Consider the following 16280-nt stretch of genomic DNA (forward strand, 5'->3'; position numbering starts at 1 on the left):
TTAATATACAATAAAGGAGCCATGGACATACAATGGGGAAATGACAGTCTCTTCAACAGATGGTGCTGGCAAAACTGGACAGCTACATGTAAGAGAATGAAACTGGATCACTGTTTAACCCCATACACGAAAGTAAATTCGAAATGGATCAAAGACCTGAATATAAGTCATGTAGCCAAAAAACTCTTAGAAAAAAACATAGGCAAAAATCTCTTAGACAGAAACATGAGTGACTTCTTCATGAACATATTTCCCTGGGCAAGGGAAACAACAGCAAAAATGAACAGGTGGGACTATATCAAGCTGAAAAGCTTCTGTACAGTAAAGGACATCATCAATAGAACAAAAAGGTATCCTACAGTATGGGAGAATATATTCATAAGTGACAGATCCAATAAAGGATTGACATCCAAAATATATAAAGAGCTCACGCACCTCAATAAACAAAAAGCAAATAATCCAATTTTAAAATGGGCAGAGGAGCTGAATAGACAGTTCTCTAAAGAAGAAATTCAGATGGCCAACAGACACATGAAAAGATGCTCCACATCGCTTGTCATCAGAGAAATGCAAATTAAAACCACAATGACATATCACCTCACACCAGTAAGGATCACCACCATCCAAAAGACAAACAACAACAAATGTTGGCGAGGTTGTGGAGAAAGGGGAACCCTCCTACACTGCTGGTGGTAATGTAAATTAGTTCAACCATTGTGAAAAGCAGTATGGAGGTTCCTCAAAATGCTTTAAATAGAAATACCATTTGACCCAGGAATTCCACTTCTAGGAATTTACCCTAAGAATGCAGCAGCCCAGTTTGAAACAGACAGATGCACTCCTGTGTTTATCGCAACACTATTTACAATAGCCAAGAACTGGAAGCAACCTAAATGTTCATTAGTAGATGACTGGATAAAGAAGATGAGGTACATATACACAATGGAATATTATTCAGCCATGAGAAGAAAATAAATCCTGCCATTTGCAACAACATGGATGGAACTAGAAGGTATTATGCTCAGTGAAATAAGCCAGGCGGAGAAAGACAAGTACCAAATGATTTCACTCATATATGGAATATAAGAACAAAGAAAAACTGAAGGAACAAAACAGCAGCAGAATCACAGAACCCAAGAATGGACTAACAATTACCAAAGGGAAAGGGACTGGGGAGGATGGATGGGAAGGGAGGGAAAAGGGCGGGGAAAAAGAAAGGGGGCCCTACAATTAGCATGTATAATGTGGGTGGGGGGTACGGGGCGTGCTCTACAACACAGAGAGGACAAGTAGTGATTTTACAGCATCTTACTACGCTGAGGGAAAAGGGCGGGGAAAAAGAAAGGGGGCCCTACAATTAGCATGTATAATGTGGGTGGGGGGTACGGGGCGTGCTCTACAACACAGAGAGGACAAGTAGTGATTTTACAGCATCTTACTACGCTGATGGACAGTGACTGTGAAGAGGTGTGGGGGGGGTACTTGGTGAAGGGGGGAGCCTAGTAAACATAATGTTCTTCGTGTAATTGTAGATTAATGATACCAAAAAAAAAGAAAAGGTAAGTAAATTAATTTCAGAAATTAAAGCTTTTGATAGAATCATATTGATTTAAAGATAGAAGAAACTTAAGACCATTAATTCCAGTCACTCACTGATTAAATAACTTAATCTATGTGACATGCTTAAGACCAGAAGTAATTGTACACTTTTGATTAGAACACAGGTTTTCTGATTCTTAGATGCTTAATTTTGTTTAGAAGTAATAGGAAATTAATATGGTTCTAGACACCTTTGTAGAATTTTAAAATATACTCATACATTCTTGGTTACCTTTGATTCAGCCCCTTGGTTTAGCACTTGGACTCTGTCCCTCTTCAAATTTCTTCCCATACTCAAGGCCCTGGCATTTCCTCCTCATAAATTTCTGTTTTTAGGTATCATTTCTCCTGATACATTTAGGGTAAGGGTGGATGATTAATTTTTTAAATAGTACTTTTTCTACTTTTGAAGATAATTACTTTTCAGCCTTCATGTAATATGAGTTATTAAGTGATCTGTAGCTTTAAATAAAAACCGACAAGTAACCAACATAAAATCATCTTTTTCCAATAAAAACCGAACTGCAGCTTACTAGAGAAAGTCTTTTACTTCTTCACATTTAAATCCTAGTGAGCTTTCGAGTCCTTAACGTTCATATGCTTGGTGTAATAAGCTCAGCTAGATGGTGTCTGAAGCTTTTGCTCAAGCGATCCTCTAATATGTAACCCCAAAACTTTGTAGATTTAAGCCTTTATTTCTACTTCAACCTTTAGATGTGTTCTGATCACTTGAACACCATTCTGAATTATGAGAATATTAAATTGGCTCTGTAGAGCTGGGTGGTATTTTTAGCTTTCTTTCCTTTATATCACCAGCGTTAGATACTGACAAATGACATATATCTCTCTGTGAACCCCATTGTTTCTTAAATCACAAGGAAAAAATCTCCCTGTTGTCAAAGATAAAACAAAGCCAGACATTAAAATGGTAAGGACAGATTTAAATCAATAATATACTGTTGCAGTAGGAAGAGGGCCCAGCTTGATCTGAGCTTGAAACTCAGCTTCAGTCTGTACAGAAGTAGCTGGGTGTTTCTCAAAGGGAGGATGAGTAGAGAGGTGGGTTAGTGGAAGCTAGGTAGTCAGTAAGTGAAAAATTACCAGGGGTGTATCAGTATAAATGCAGTTAGGCCAGCTTCCTCTACTAGTTAAAATTCTCTTCTCCCTCAGAGTGTGAGACCTGGTCTCTAGTCTTCCCGATGATTACATTTCAGAGGACTGATTTTTAGGTCCTTGAGAAAAATATCCCTGAGTTGTGGGAGATACACACACATCTATCTCAAAGGGACAAAGGAAGGATCTCCTCACTGTAAGCCCTTTTTAGTAAACACTCTAAAAAAAGGGTGGTCTGAGGCCTCTCACAGGGACGAATAGTAAATTCTTCTAGCATCCCAGAACCGTCTCAGGCATGCACTGTAAGTGGAACTAGGGCCACCCTTGAGCTGTTAGAGCTGTGTTAGTGTTTGTCTTTTAATGTTGCGGGGAGTGGTGGGGTGGTTGAACTCATTTGTGCTGAGTGTTCGCAGGTTTTATACGCCAAGACTGAGGCCTGCTTGAGAAGATAGCTTCACACTAACTAGATAGAGCCTGAATAGAGTTTAGTCAAGGAGAGAATCTTTGTCACCATACTCATGGGTGAAAAGTATGAGTGGTGTAGATAGTTTTGTATTTGTAATCTTTATTTTGTCTTTCAATTTTGAGACTGACAGAGTCACTTTAAACACTCCAGACATGAGTCAGATGGCTGCCATTCAAACCCCGGGAATTACACTGAGATTTTTTGTGGTGTTAGTAGAATCAAGAACTTAATTTTTGACAGTGAAAACATTTTGAAATCTATTAAGTTCACTTAAAATTGAATTATGTCCAAAATGATCTACAATGAAAATTACCTCTTTATATTGAATGGTAGGGAAACAAAGCAATGTGTCATTTATGATAGATGACAGAGCATAGTCAAATTTAATTTTATTTAAAAATTGGCTTTAGTCTTATTTACCTATGTAATACTAGTTTTTTGTTTAGTTTGCTAAGTCTTAAATTATCATAAAATTAACTTGTTTATCAGCAAAAACTGTGATATTTGGAAGCCAAGGTTTTGATCAAACACTATTTTCATACCTGGTGATAAAAGTGCATTGTATTCTTCAGAAAGATTTTTTGGAATTGAAATTACTATGTCACAGGCAGTGAGCAGTTTTAAGTTTGTGGCTATGCATAGCTAGCTAGTTGCCTTCCTGAAAAGTGACACTATTTTGTACACATAGAGTACCCCTTTGGAAATACTTGCCACACTAATAGATAAAAGAAATGAAGATCTTTCTTACTAATGCATTTATTTAATTATTAATAAAGTCAGATGTTTATTGGTCATTCATATTTCATCATTTGTGATTGTCTTATACTCTTTCTCCTTTCTGGTTCCTTTTTTTCTTCAGATTTATAGGAGCTCTTTTTTCTCTTGTTAATTCATTTACGTCTTTAGTTTTTATCCGGTTTTGATTGTAGAAGTTTAATATTATTTTCAGTCATTAAAGTTTACTCATTTTCCATTGTTTTTATATTCAGAGAATGCTTTCTAGTCCCAGTATTTGATAGTTATCTATTTTCTTCTTGCATATTTATCATTTTAGTTTTATAAAAAATTATTTTTCATTTATAAATTCTGAGATTTTGTTACATGATAGGAGGTGGGAACTGTCTGTGTGAGTATTGCCCATTGACTTATAGCATGATGTAATGGAAAGACAAGATTCAGAAAATCTGGTTATTCTTGGGACTGTTTTTACAAGCTTTTTAACCTAATGCACTTATTTTGTTTCTAAAATTAGAATCATATTTATGTGTATGTTGGCCAGGCACCAGAATGGCCCCCAACATTCCTGCCATCTTGTGTTTCACACCTTTATGTAGTTCCCTTCTCTACTGGATCAGGGAGAGTGTGTGTGACAAGTAAAATGTGGCAAAAGTAATGGTATATGGCCTGCAAGACTTACATGGTCATGCAAGGTAATTCAGCTTTTGCTTTCATCTTTTGGATAATGTACTCCCTCAGGGAGACAAGTCACCATTGTGAAGACTTAGGAAGCTCTGTAGAGACATCGAAGTGAAGAGCAACTAAGGCTTCCTCTCAGCAGTCAGTACCACCTTGTCACCTGTGTATATGAGCCACCTTTTAAGCAGATTTTCCAGCCCCTCCTGAATTCCTGGCCTGCAGACATTTTGAACAGTGATAAACACTTATTGTTACGTGACTGAATTTTAGGATAATTTGTTACTTAGGAATAGATAATACAGTATACAGGCAATTTTAAAAAATAACTTAAGATTATGACTCTGAGCTAAATCAAAACCTGTGAAACACCTTAAACACCAAGATTTTTAAAGACTTTTTGTTGTCTGTGGGTATAGAAAGTGTGTTTTCAACAAATACATAATAAAAGGATACATTATCTAGTCAGATACCTAGTCCTCAAAGATTCAGATTGTTCTGTTGCCCTATTAAAACTAAGGAAGAATATCCTATGTTGACAGATAGTAACTGCACTAGTGGGGGGGAGGATTTAATAATATGGGTAACTGTTGAACCAATGTGTTGTATACTTAAAACTAACATAAGATTGTATATGACCCATACATTGATTAAAAAATTGGGGGAAAAAAACTAGGGAAGAATTCCTAGGAGGTAGGAAAAGTCAGCTTCTGCCTTACACGTTACCTAAAGACAGCTGTATCTTACTAATCTATTTTAGGTATTTATTCAGCACCTATCTGCTGTCAGATATTGAGGCTACATTACTGAATTAGACGGATAAGATCTGTGCTCTATTGGGGACCTCAGTTTAGTTGGGAAGGTAGATCCCAGCCCCCGCCTAGAAATTCTGCTGGTAAATCTATTGAAGGAAATAAGTTGGAGTAATGGTAAGTCTGCTTTAGGCTACTCAGGATTTACCCTCCTTCTCAGACTACAATACCTGGTACACATTAGGCATTCACATATTGAATGGATGACTATGTTTGAGTACCCTTATTCCTTCCATACCTCCCACAGACATACACAGGTAAATGGGAATTAATTTATATGACAGTCCTCCCAGTTTTATGACTTAGAATGTTCTATCTCAATCTTTTGTGTTCAGAACTGTGGAAGATTAGATGCTATAAACAGCCTCCCAATGCAGAACAGGTAATGTTCAGTTCAGATTTGGACCTTAGTTTGCCAATCCCTGGAATTGGGTGGAGTAGAGGTGATATTTTAAGAAATAATGACTAAATTTTTGAACACTGATGAAAAATAAATCCACAGATCCATGATATCCCAAGCAAAATGACAAGAAGAAAGTCAGACTTCGTCAAGTGAAATGCATGACATCAAAGACAAGCAACTAGAGAGAAAAACAGGTCATCTGCAAAATTTGTGCACTAGAATTGTGTAACTAGCAGTAATAGGAGAAGGCAGTGGGAAAACTACTTCAAAGAGTTTCTTCAATGAGAGATGATGATGATTATCAATATAAAATTGCATGACTAACAAATCTGTGAGGATAAGAATCCACAAACATTTACAGAATTAAAAAAAGAATTTATCACCAAGAGAACTACACTAAAGAGATTTTCAAAGGCTATTCTTTAAGAATCTACTCAAGACAGCTAAATATTTTAGGAAGAAGAGCTAAACCTCCAAATTCCAGATACTTAGAGAGAGAGATGACAGAAATAGAACACAGTGATGATCAGCAGAGTTTTCTTCAGATAAAGATTGTTAAAATCTAAATAAAACAAATTCTTGGTTTTAAGGGGTTTTTGTTTTTGGTACTTTTGTATTTCCTTTAGTTTCTCTAATTATTTTTATTAATGTTTTTGTGATGTGGAATGGAAATGAGGTTTATGGTAATATAAATAAATGGTTGGGGTAGGTGTTTCATAATGTCTTTTTTTTTTTTTTTGCAAAGAATTCTAGCAATTAGTGGTTCTAGTTTGTTTTGTTTTTTGTCTTTTCTGTACTTGGATGTTTAGTCAGTATGTTTATGCTGGAAATTTGGTAAATGGAGAAAAAAATGTTAACTACAGGAAAGACTACAGTCGAGGAAGGATGTACTCTAAGAAGAAATGTTCCATGATTTCAAAAGCTGTAGGAAGCCAGTGAAGATCAGTTGAAGTAATTGGCCTCATTTTGGATAATGAAGAGATCACTAGTAACTTTAATATATTTTTGTGGGATAGAAGAATCAAAATGACCTTCAAAGTACATATACACTAGTTACCTTAATAATAGGAAGGAAATATTTGACCTTACTAAAAAAAATCATCATGGCACTGAGCCATTTATTGAACACTTGCTGTGTGTCAGGGGTGGTGCTAGGAACTTTCTGTGTGGTTTTGTGTTTGAGCCTATGACAGTCCCTTTAGTTTGATGGGCTTATCTCCATTTTGTAATGAGGAAACTGAGGTTTTCCATAGTCCACCTACTTAAAGTACATCTAGAAATTTCAGAGCTGAAATTAGTAATGACCGAACCACCTGACTCTCATGCAGAAATTTTGTCTCATCCCCAAGTCTTACATGGTACCTTGAGCTGAAGAGCAAGTTTGGGCAGTTGCTGTGCTTCTGATCTAAGTATATGTATATGTTCTCTGAGGTTTGTACTGTGCACAAGAACAATTAAAGGTGTTGCGCGTGTAGTATGGGGAGAGGAGTCACTTAGCTTGGTGTGTGTGTGTGTGAAAGGAAGTGATCCTAGTCTAGGAGGGTCTACTGATAAAAATGCAAATACTTCCTTCCATGTGGAGCCAATGAGTAGTACTGAATTTGAGTAATTCCTGATATGTGGTTTTGATATTTCTAAAACATTTTTGTGGAAAAAGCTTTTATATTTGAACTTTTTTTCTTTCGGTAGTGGAAAGAGTGAAAGAACAATTAAAACTCACCTTGGAAAACAAGAATGGCATAGTGCAAACTGGTGAACTAACAATTGTACTTGATGGACTGGTGATTGAACAAGAAAATCTAACAAACTGCAGCCTGTCTCCAATGAGTAAGCTAACTTCTGTGTTTTTAAAATTTGAAGGGAAAAAAACCCAGCAAGAAGTATATCAAAAACCTAGGTTCTTTCTTCTTGTTCAGTAGAGATACAGCAAAATGGTGATGCCTTACATGAAAATGGAGAACCTTCAGCAACAACCACCAGGTAGGAAATTTTATTTTAGTATTTGTGGCAAAGTAACATTTCCCATATGTATAAAGTTTGGAATGTAACTGTAGTTTAGGGTTTGCTGTAGATTTAAACGTGTATCTAAATATGTTATTTCGTTGAATTCTTGTGGAAGTGTTTTTTTTTTTTTTTAATAACAGCTTTATTGAGATATAATAGACATAACATAAAGTTCACCCTTTTAAAGTATACATTCCAGGGTTTTTAGTGTAACAGAGTTGGGTAACCATCCCACTAATTTTAGAAATTACCATTACTCTCAGTGATACTTGGTATCCATGAGCAGTCTCTCCCTGTCCCTCTCTCCTCCCAGCTCCTGGTATCAGCCGCCGATTTACTTCTTTCTGGATTTACCTATTCTGGCCATTTCTTATAAATGGAATCACACAATATGTGATCTCTGGCTATGGGCTTCTTTTACTTAGCATAAGGTTTATCCATAGTGTAGTGTGTGTCAGTACTTTATTATTTTTGGAAATTCCTTTTTTAAATCTATGTTAAGCATACTTTATCAGTAAATAGATAATATGGGAAAATGGGTATCTTATTGCTGTCTGAATTGGTAGCTTCCTGTAGATCACTAGAAGATAGATGCTCCACAGATGGTAGTTTTTCCTCAGAAATCACCCTGCCATCTCAAAAGCTCCCTTGTATTAACATCTGATGACAATTAATAAAGGCTTTCTCTTTGAAGTAATTTTGATTGGAATAAAATCATATAATAGATGAAATATAATGTCATGAACACCTGAAAACGTAAAAATATATTGCTGTAAAATTAAGTTGTTGAATTGTAAAAGCATGCTGGTATATGACAGTGTGGTTTTTATTAATCTACAGAGAACTTAATCTCCTTACTCTTCAATTGCCATTAAATAATTCTCATAGAGCACTTCAAGAGATAAATTTGTGTTCTGAATACACATTGGGCTAAGTAAGTATTTAGTGTTCATATTATGATTTAGATGGAGAAAATTTAGAACTGAAGGGGTACAACAGGTACATTAGTGTGTATATGTTTTATTATTTCTGAAATACAATTTTAGATGGGTAAAGGACCTTGAATTGCTACCAATCTGAAACCTAATGTTATTGCATAGTAATGCTTTTTGATTCAAAGATTAGTTCTATAGCTCCAGGAGAACTATCTTCAGATGGGTTCTTAGTTGACTCCTGGATCACTGATTCTTGGTGGGTGGCTAGGGAAAGGTGTACAAATCAGAATCATTTAGGGCTTTTTTCAGACTCAACCTCCCCAAACTTCCTGACCATATCTCATTCCAAATATATGGGTGACAAGGGAAAGGAGAGAGGCATTCATTCATTCATTCATTCGTCAGCTATTTATTGAGTGCCTGTGCTAGACAGTAGCCTAGGCATTAAGAATACCAGCCCTGATCCTGTGGAATTTTATTCTGGTGGGATAAAGGCAGATGGTGAGCAAGTGAAGAAGTAAATTAGCTAATCGAGGATAGCGATGAGAACTGTGAAGTCATTAAAACAAGACAAAGTGACAGGAATGAAAGGGAGTCTGTTTGAGAGAGATCAGGGGGGATTATTTCTGAGGAAGTGCCTTTAATGTTAAAATTAAAAGTAAAAAATGTACCATCCTTGCAGAATTCTGAGGGAAGAACATTCCAGGCAGAGGAAATAAGTGCGAAGATCCTGGGTTTATTTCTAGTTAATTTATGCTCCACAAATTCATCTCACTCTGGAATTTAATATTTAACCTTTTTTTGACAATCCTACAGTGATTATAATTTTACTACCTGTATATAATACAAATTTGTAATAAAAATTTAAAGACTTTTCAGCATGTTTTTCATATTAAGTAAAATCTATGTTAATACTTGCCTTAGAGAGAACTTAGAAATAGAACTAGATAGATGGCGCCGGGTGGAACCAGGGGACATGATCTGATTTATATTTTTTAGAAAACATTAAGACTTGTCTGTGGAGAACAATGTAAGGTGGCGTGTCTATTGGGAAAAGCTTTCCTGGTCACTTAACATAGTATTGCCTAACTCCCTCTCATTGCCAATAAGATTTTAAATGTTTGGTTTTATAAATTTTGTAGATTGATGTATTTACTGGCAACAAATGTATACGCTAAGTTCCTCTAACTGCGATATAATATTCAGCCTTTTCTAATGACCACATATTCATTATTTTAATGCCTATTTCATAGTAGATTTGTGATCTATATTTGAAGACTTTTTCAGCTTATTTTCCAGTCTTCAAAACAATTACAATAGCTTGGAATTGGTTTTTCCAAGTTTTATGAGCTTTTTGAAAAATCAGAGTATTTTACAATAAAGATTAATATTCTTAGACTTAAATATTTAAAGTATACAATTTGATCATTATTTTCAGGTACTAAATTCATTTTTACGTAGTATATTTATATACATCAATGTGGATACACTTAGGACTCAAAGTCATTTAAACTTTAATAAAATCATGCAATGTCTTCTTGTTCATTACTCTATAGTTACTTATCATATTTATCAACCTGCCAGTAAATATGTCTTATGGAAGTTCTGATGAAAAACTGAAGTAAGGCATCTTTTTTTTAAAGGTTGGCTGTTGAAGGTACTAATGGAATAGATGATCTTGTAACTACAAACACTGTAGTCCAAAACTCATGCTGTTCACATGTAGTTAATGGAGAAAGCACACGTTCATCTCCATCTCAGGTTGCTGCCAGACCCAAAAATACACCAGCTCCAAAACCACTTACATCTGAGCCTGTCAGTGATACTGGTAAGCATGGCAATTTATGACACATTGTTTAAAGGAAAATTAAATTAAATTTTCTGTATCTATGCCTATACTTCTCTTACTGTATAATCTTAATCTTCAGTTCTAATAGGAATTAAAAGATTACAGTGTCTGAAATTTTTTTGAATTTTGAATTTTTCTAGATTACTTAGGAAAATACTCCAAAAATAGTTTACAAATAACAACACATTTCACTAAGCAAGTACTTAAATGATAGCTAGATTCTCAGGCTTTATGACATGAAATATACTATTTAATTCATAATATAGATATATTTCTAAAAGGACTTTACTTCTTTTTAGTAATCAATGGTTCCTTTAACTTGTCTTCTGGTAGTAGATAAATATTTATTTCTTGGCATGTAACTTAGAAAAATGTACTGTGAACCAATAGAGCTTTCAGAAAGTTTTATATTTTCCAAGAGTAAGTATTACACTATTGTAGAAGGAATGCCTAGGAAAAATTTCTTCTGTCAACCTGTTTCTCAGTGCTTCAGCTGTGAAATTCATAACCACTTTTTGTTTGATCTTTATGTATTAATTCAGGTGAATCTCTTAAGGCTCAAACATCTTAGGACTTGATTTAGATGACTAACATATGTGTTGGGGCTAGAGTTGGAACCCCTGGTCTTTTGATTCCAGAGCCCATATTCTTTCCTATGTTTGTCTATTTATGGGAAAGTATTCAAAAGTACAGACATGTAAAGAAGCCATTCAGTAATTCAGTAAAAATATATAGGTTTATAGATAAAAATAATTGTATATTTAGACCCAAGATTAGGGAGATATTTGCCATGTGTTGTCCTGAGAGTTTTTGTAACTATAGAAACTGACATAGGAATTTTTAAAATCTTTTAGTTTGTTTTTAATGCTACCCTTTAGAAAAAGATGGATTTAAAGATCCTAAGTGCCTACAATAAGTAGAACTTTTTTAGTTATTAAGAGAGCTGGAAAATGAAGGGAAGATAAATACATATAACCAGGGTGAATTATGAGCAAAATGCATTTATTTTCTGATTCTGGTCTACTTTCCAGTAAGAACATTTGTCTCAAATTTATTAGCAAAGCAGAAAAGGAAACATCATCTTAGATTATTTACAACTGTCTCTAAATTAAGAACATATTCCATCTTTTGTGGATCTATATAAGAAGACACCCTGATGTAAACAGCATCCTCAATAATTCCAAGAAAGTAAATATAATAGTGAGTTTCATAGAACTCTAACTTAGGTATCCTAAATTAAATATAACAGTTTTAAAAAACAGTTTGGGGAAGTACTTATAGGAGGGACTGATACTTTTTTAAAAATACCAACACAGAAAAATGGCTTATCTGAAATCATAATTTTTCAAAACAAAGCATGAATCCAGTTCTTTTTGACCATGTTTTTTAGGTCATTAAATAATACCCATACCAGGAAACACAAAGGGAAAAAACCTAGTTAGCTACTCATGAGGAAATTTAAATTTTAACCAATGTAATTTCCTTGGGAACTCCCCAAAGAGGTTGCAAAAATAATAATAATACCCTTATGTGATCAGAGTTAACTAGTTATGTGGGATTATCAATGGATTCATAATGGTAGACCCAATTCCATTATTTGTGGAAGTAGTTAGATAGCAAGGCCAATTATTTATTAAGTCCATTCCTGATTCATGAAAAGTATAAGAATGTTGAATGCTTATTTCAGAAAGGCTTATACTATCCTTCTATTTCATTCTTTTATCATTATCTTCCATTTAAAGTACCGTTAACCCTTGAAAAAAGTACATTTAAAGTACAGTTGGGGGTTTGGGGTACCCTGTGCAGTCAAAAACCAACATACAATTTTGGACTCCCCAGAAACTTTGCTAATAGCCTACTGCTGACTGGAAGCTTTGCTGGTAATGAAGAGTTGATTAACACTTTTGTATGTTATATGTACTGTATTCTTACAGTAAAGTAAGCTAGAGAAAAGAAAATATGAAAATCATAAAGAAGAGAAAATACATTTAAAATACTATACCTGTATTTGTTGAAAAACATCTGGGTATAAATGGACCCACACAGTTCACATACATGTTGTGTTCAAGATCAACTGTATGTGGGATTTGGGAGCAGAGCTTTTTTTAAAATATTTATAAAATATTAAGCTGCTTGATTAGATTGGTGGATGTATCCATTGACCACTAGTTAGTTGCATGTTTTAACATTGGGCATATTCAGATGTTCGTGCAAAAAGAAGGACTTACTGAGGTTCCCTTGTTGTAGAATCTCTTATTCTCTACATCTTGTCAAAATCTTGTCAAATACTTCATAGACTTTGCATTGGGAACAAACTCACTTCCCACATTTTTCTCTTATTTATTCTTGCCTGAAATTTTAAGTTGAAAATAAAAACACATATATGAGAAACTAGAAGTGAAGGCTCCATTGTAAATAATTCCCACAGCATTCACAGTAACTGCAAGGAAACCTAAGACAATCAGAATAATAGTAACAGCTAACATTTGTGCTGTACGTGTTCAGAACACTTTACATTCCATTTACTAACTGGATTCTTAAGAGTAACTCATTAAAATACAGTTGACTCTTAACAGAGGTCTGAACTGCAGGTTCACTTACCATGCAGATTTTTTTCAATAAACATACTGAAAATTTTTTGGAGATTTGCAACAATTTGAAAAAAAGCTTTCTTTTCCCTGGCTTACTTTTATGTCAGAATACAGTATACAGTATTATATATATAATGTACAAAATATGTGTCAATCAGCTTTATGTTACTGGTAAGGCTTCTGGTCAACAGTAAGCTATTAGTAGTTAACTTTTTGGGGAAGTACAAATTATACACAGACTTATGACTACATGGGGTTGGTGCCCCCACTCCAAAATTGTTGTAAGGGTCACTGTAGATGCTAGTATTTTTTGCTTTTTCTTCTGAAAGAACTGAGGTGCAGAAAGATCACAGCTACAACGTAGAATAGCTGTAATTGACATCCAGCGGTATGGCTCTCAACTCTGCAATCTGCTTTCCTGTTCATTTTGATGTGTCTGATTTTTATAGTCTTGAAATTGTACTGTTCATCCTTTATACTATGGTAGGCTTCAAATAATATTCCCCCAATCAGTTTAGGAATGGGTTTTTATCTCCTGTGATTATTGTTGATGACATCTGACAAAACAGTCCAACTCTCATCATTCCATTGGCTGGTTTACAAAGGCTTTTGGAACCTGCACTGTTGGTAGCAACCACGTAACCGTGTCTTCAGTCACTGTCTCTCATCTCTTGGTGGGAGGATGAATTCAGGTATCTTTTTGAGGAATGGGGTAATCTCCTTTAAGGCATTAGGGCAAACATGATATTCCTTTTTCTATTGAAGCACTTTAAAGATCAGTTTTTGTTGCTGGAGTGGTGATGGGTTGAGAGTGTTCATATTCTGTGTACATTATGTGCTTTTAATCCCTTACTTGCAATTTCAAAATCCTAAAATCTTTAAAACCAGAGGTTGTTTGTTGTTTTTTTTTTGTAAACTAGTGTGATGGGAAAATGACTGGAACTGGCTTGAGTATATGTATAGTTTATCATGCTCATACAAGTATCCCTGCATTTTGCTGCAGAAATAGTACTGTGTTTAATTATGGTATGTAACGCCCACCCAGCCCAGTATTCATGCAATGGACACTATATGTGCCATACTGCCTCTCTATATTCCAAAATGTTGTGAATTCTGGAACACACTTGGCCCCCGAATGTTTCCGATAAGGGATTTATGGGCCTGTGCTAAGGAGTTTGAGATAAATGATTTCACCAGAGACAGTATTCTATGAGAGTGGGAGGGTCTCTTCCCCCTCCTGTTCTTTTGAGTTTTTATCAAGAGTATCCATTTGATAAATGTAATTGCTGTGAATGTTGTAGTTATTTTAAGCTGAAATCAGAGGCAGTCATAACTGAAAGGGTTATATTTGGCTTCTAACAGGACTAGGTTCAGGTTCCAGCTCTGCCACTAAACTTAACTGAACAGCTACATGCAAGAGAATGAAACTGGATTATTGTCTAACCCCATACACAAAGGTAAACTTGAAATGGATCAAAGACCTGAATGTAAGTCATAAAACCATAAAACTTTAAAAGGAAAACATAGGCAAAAATCTCTTGAATATAAACATGAGTAACTTTTTCCTGAACACATCTCAAGCAAGGGAAACAAAATAAAAAATGAACAAATGGGACTACATCATGCTAAAAAGCTTCTGTACAGCAAAGGACACCATCAGCAAAACAAAAAGGCATCAGTATGGGAGAATATATTTGTAAATGACATACCCGACAAGGGGTTAACATCCAAAATATATAAAGAACTCACACACCTCAACAACCAAAAAGCAAATAAGCCTATTAAAAAATGGGCAGAGGATATGAAGAGATAATTCTCCAAAGAAGAAATTCAGATGGCCAACAGGCACATGAAAAGATGCGCCACACTGCTAATTATCAGGGAAATGCAAACTAAAACCACAATGAGATATCACCTCACACCAGTAAGGATGGCCAAGATAGAAAAGAATAGGAACAACCTATGAGAGTGTGAAGTGTGACTATATATATGTATATATAGATCATTGTTATTCTGGGCAAACAAAATTATACATGCTTTGCAAATACTGCAGCTGGAAACAATGAAAGGTGTAAAATGATGCAAGAGAATTTACAGGGCATGCACACCAGAATGCATGGAAGTGCTCATAGTTGAGGTAGAAACCAGAAGATTTCATATTCTTAACAGCTATGTTAGAGAGGTAAAAATGTGAGCATGCCTATAAATATGACCAGGACGTTTTATTTAGATTTATACTAAAAAGATACTCTACCATTGTGTCTTCTATACAAACTTAGTTTGATAACTTTCCTTTTTTTTATATCAAATACTTAATGATAGATTAAAAAAAGAAAGAGAGCTACTTTCTCCATTTCATAAGGTTACCTGGGACCACCAGGTTACTATTTTATAAATGCTAAAGTTGAAAGTAGTCCTATAGGCTTTCCTTTAGGGTTCATTGAATAATTTACATACAGAATCTGTCCTTTTTAGTGTACATGGTACAATCCTGTGAGTTTTGACAAACAGAACCTCCACAACAATTAAGATACAGAGCATCTCCTGCTCCCCCTAAATCTCCTCGTTTATTTATATTAAACCCCTTTCCCCATTTTCAACACCCACCCCCACCACTGTACCACCTATCTTTTCTCTGTGGTTTTGCCTTTTTGAGAATGTCATTTAAATGGAATTGTGCAGTATTTAACTTTTTAAGCCTGGTTTCTCTCACTTCTCATAATGCATTTGTGTTAGATCCATATTGTGTTAATTAGCAGTCTGTTCCTGTGTATTGCTGAGTATTGTCGTATAATATGGATTATGTACCTATTCACCATTTGTTTGGACATTTGTTAGGTTCACAGTTTTAGGCGATTAGAAATAAAACACCTATAAGCATTCACATACAAAAAAAAAAAAAAAAGAAAAGAATAGGAACAACAAATGCTTGTGAGGATGCATAGAAAGGGGAACCCACTGCTGGTGGGAATGTAATGTAGTTCAACCATGGTGGAAAGCAATATGGAGGTTCCTGAAAAAACTAAAAATAGAGATACCATTTGACCCAGGAATTCCACTCCTAGGTATTTACCCTAAGAATGCAGGATCCCAGT

At 35.0% G+C, this 16280-nt stretch overlaps 1 protein-coding gene across 10 annotated transcripts in view; it reads left to right on the forward strand.

Annotated features, from left to right (window-relative positions):
- Positions 1-16280, forward strand: part of WWP1 (WW domain containing E3 ubiquitin protein ligase 1) — a 123942-nt gene that overhangs the window by 56125 nt on the left and 51537 nt on the right. For 8 of the 10 annotated variants that reach the window (XM_036995642.2, XM_036995638.2, XM_073229792.1 and 5 more), the window contains 3 exons: positions 7496-7633; positions 7723-7786; positions 10389-10573. In XM_036995642.2, the coding sequence (XP_036851537.1) occupies positions 7496-7633; positions 7723-7786; positions 10389-10573 (387 nt within the window). Of the gene's footprint in view, positions 1-7495; positions 7634-7722; positions 7787-10388; positions 10574-14547; positions 14643-16280 lie in introns of those variants that run through there. The other 2 variants (XM_073229791.1, XM_073229794.1) reach the window with 2 other exon arrangements.

Source organism: Manis javanica, chromosome 2 (genome assembly GCF_040802235.1).
Source record: "Manis javanica isolate MJ-LG chromosome 2, MJ_LKY, whole genome shotgun sequence".
In the NCBI taxonomy this organism is placed as follows: Eukaryota; Metazoa; Chordata; class Mammalia; order Pholidota; family Manidae; genus Manis; species Manis javanica.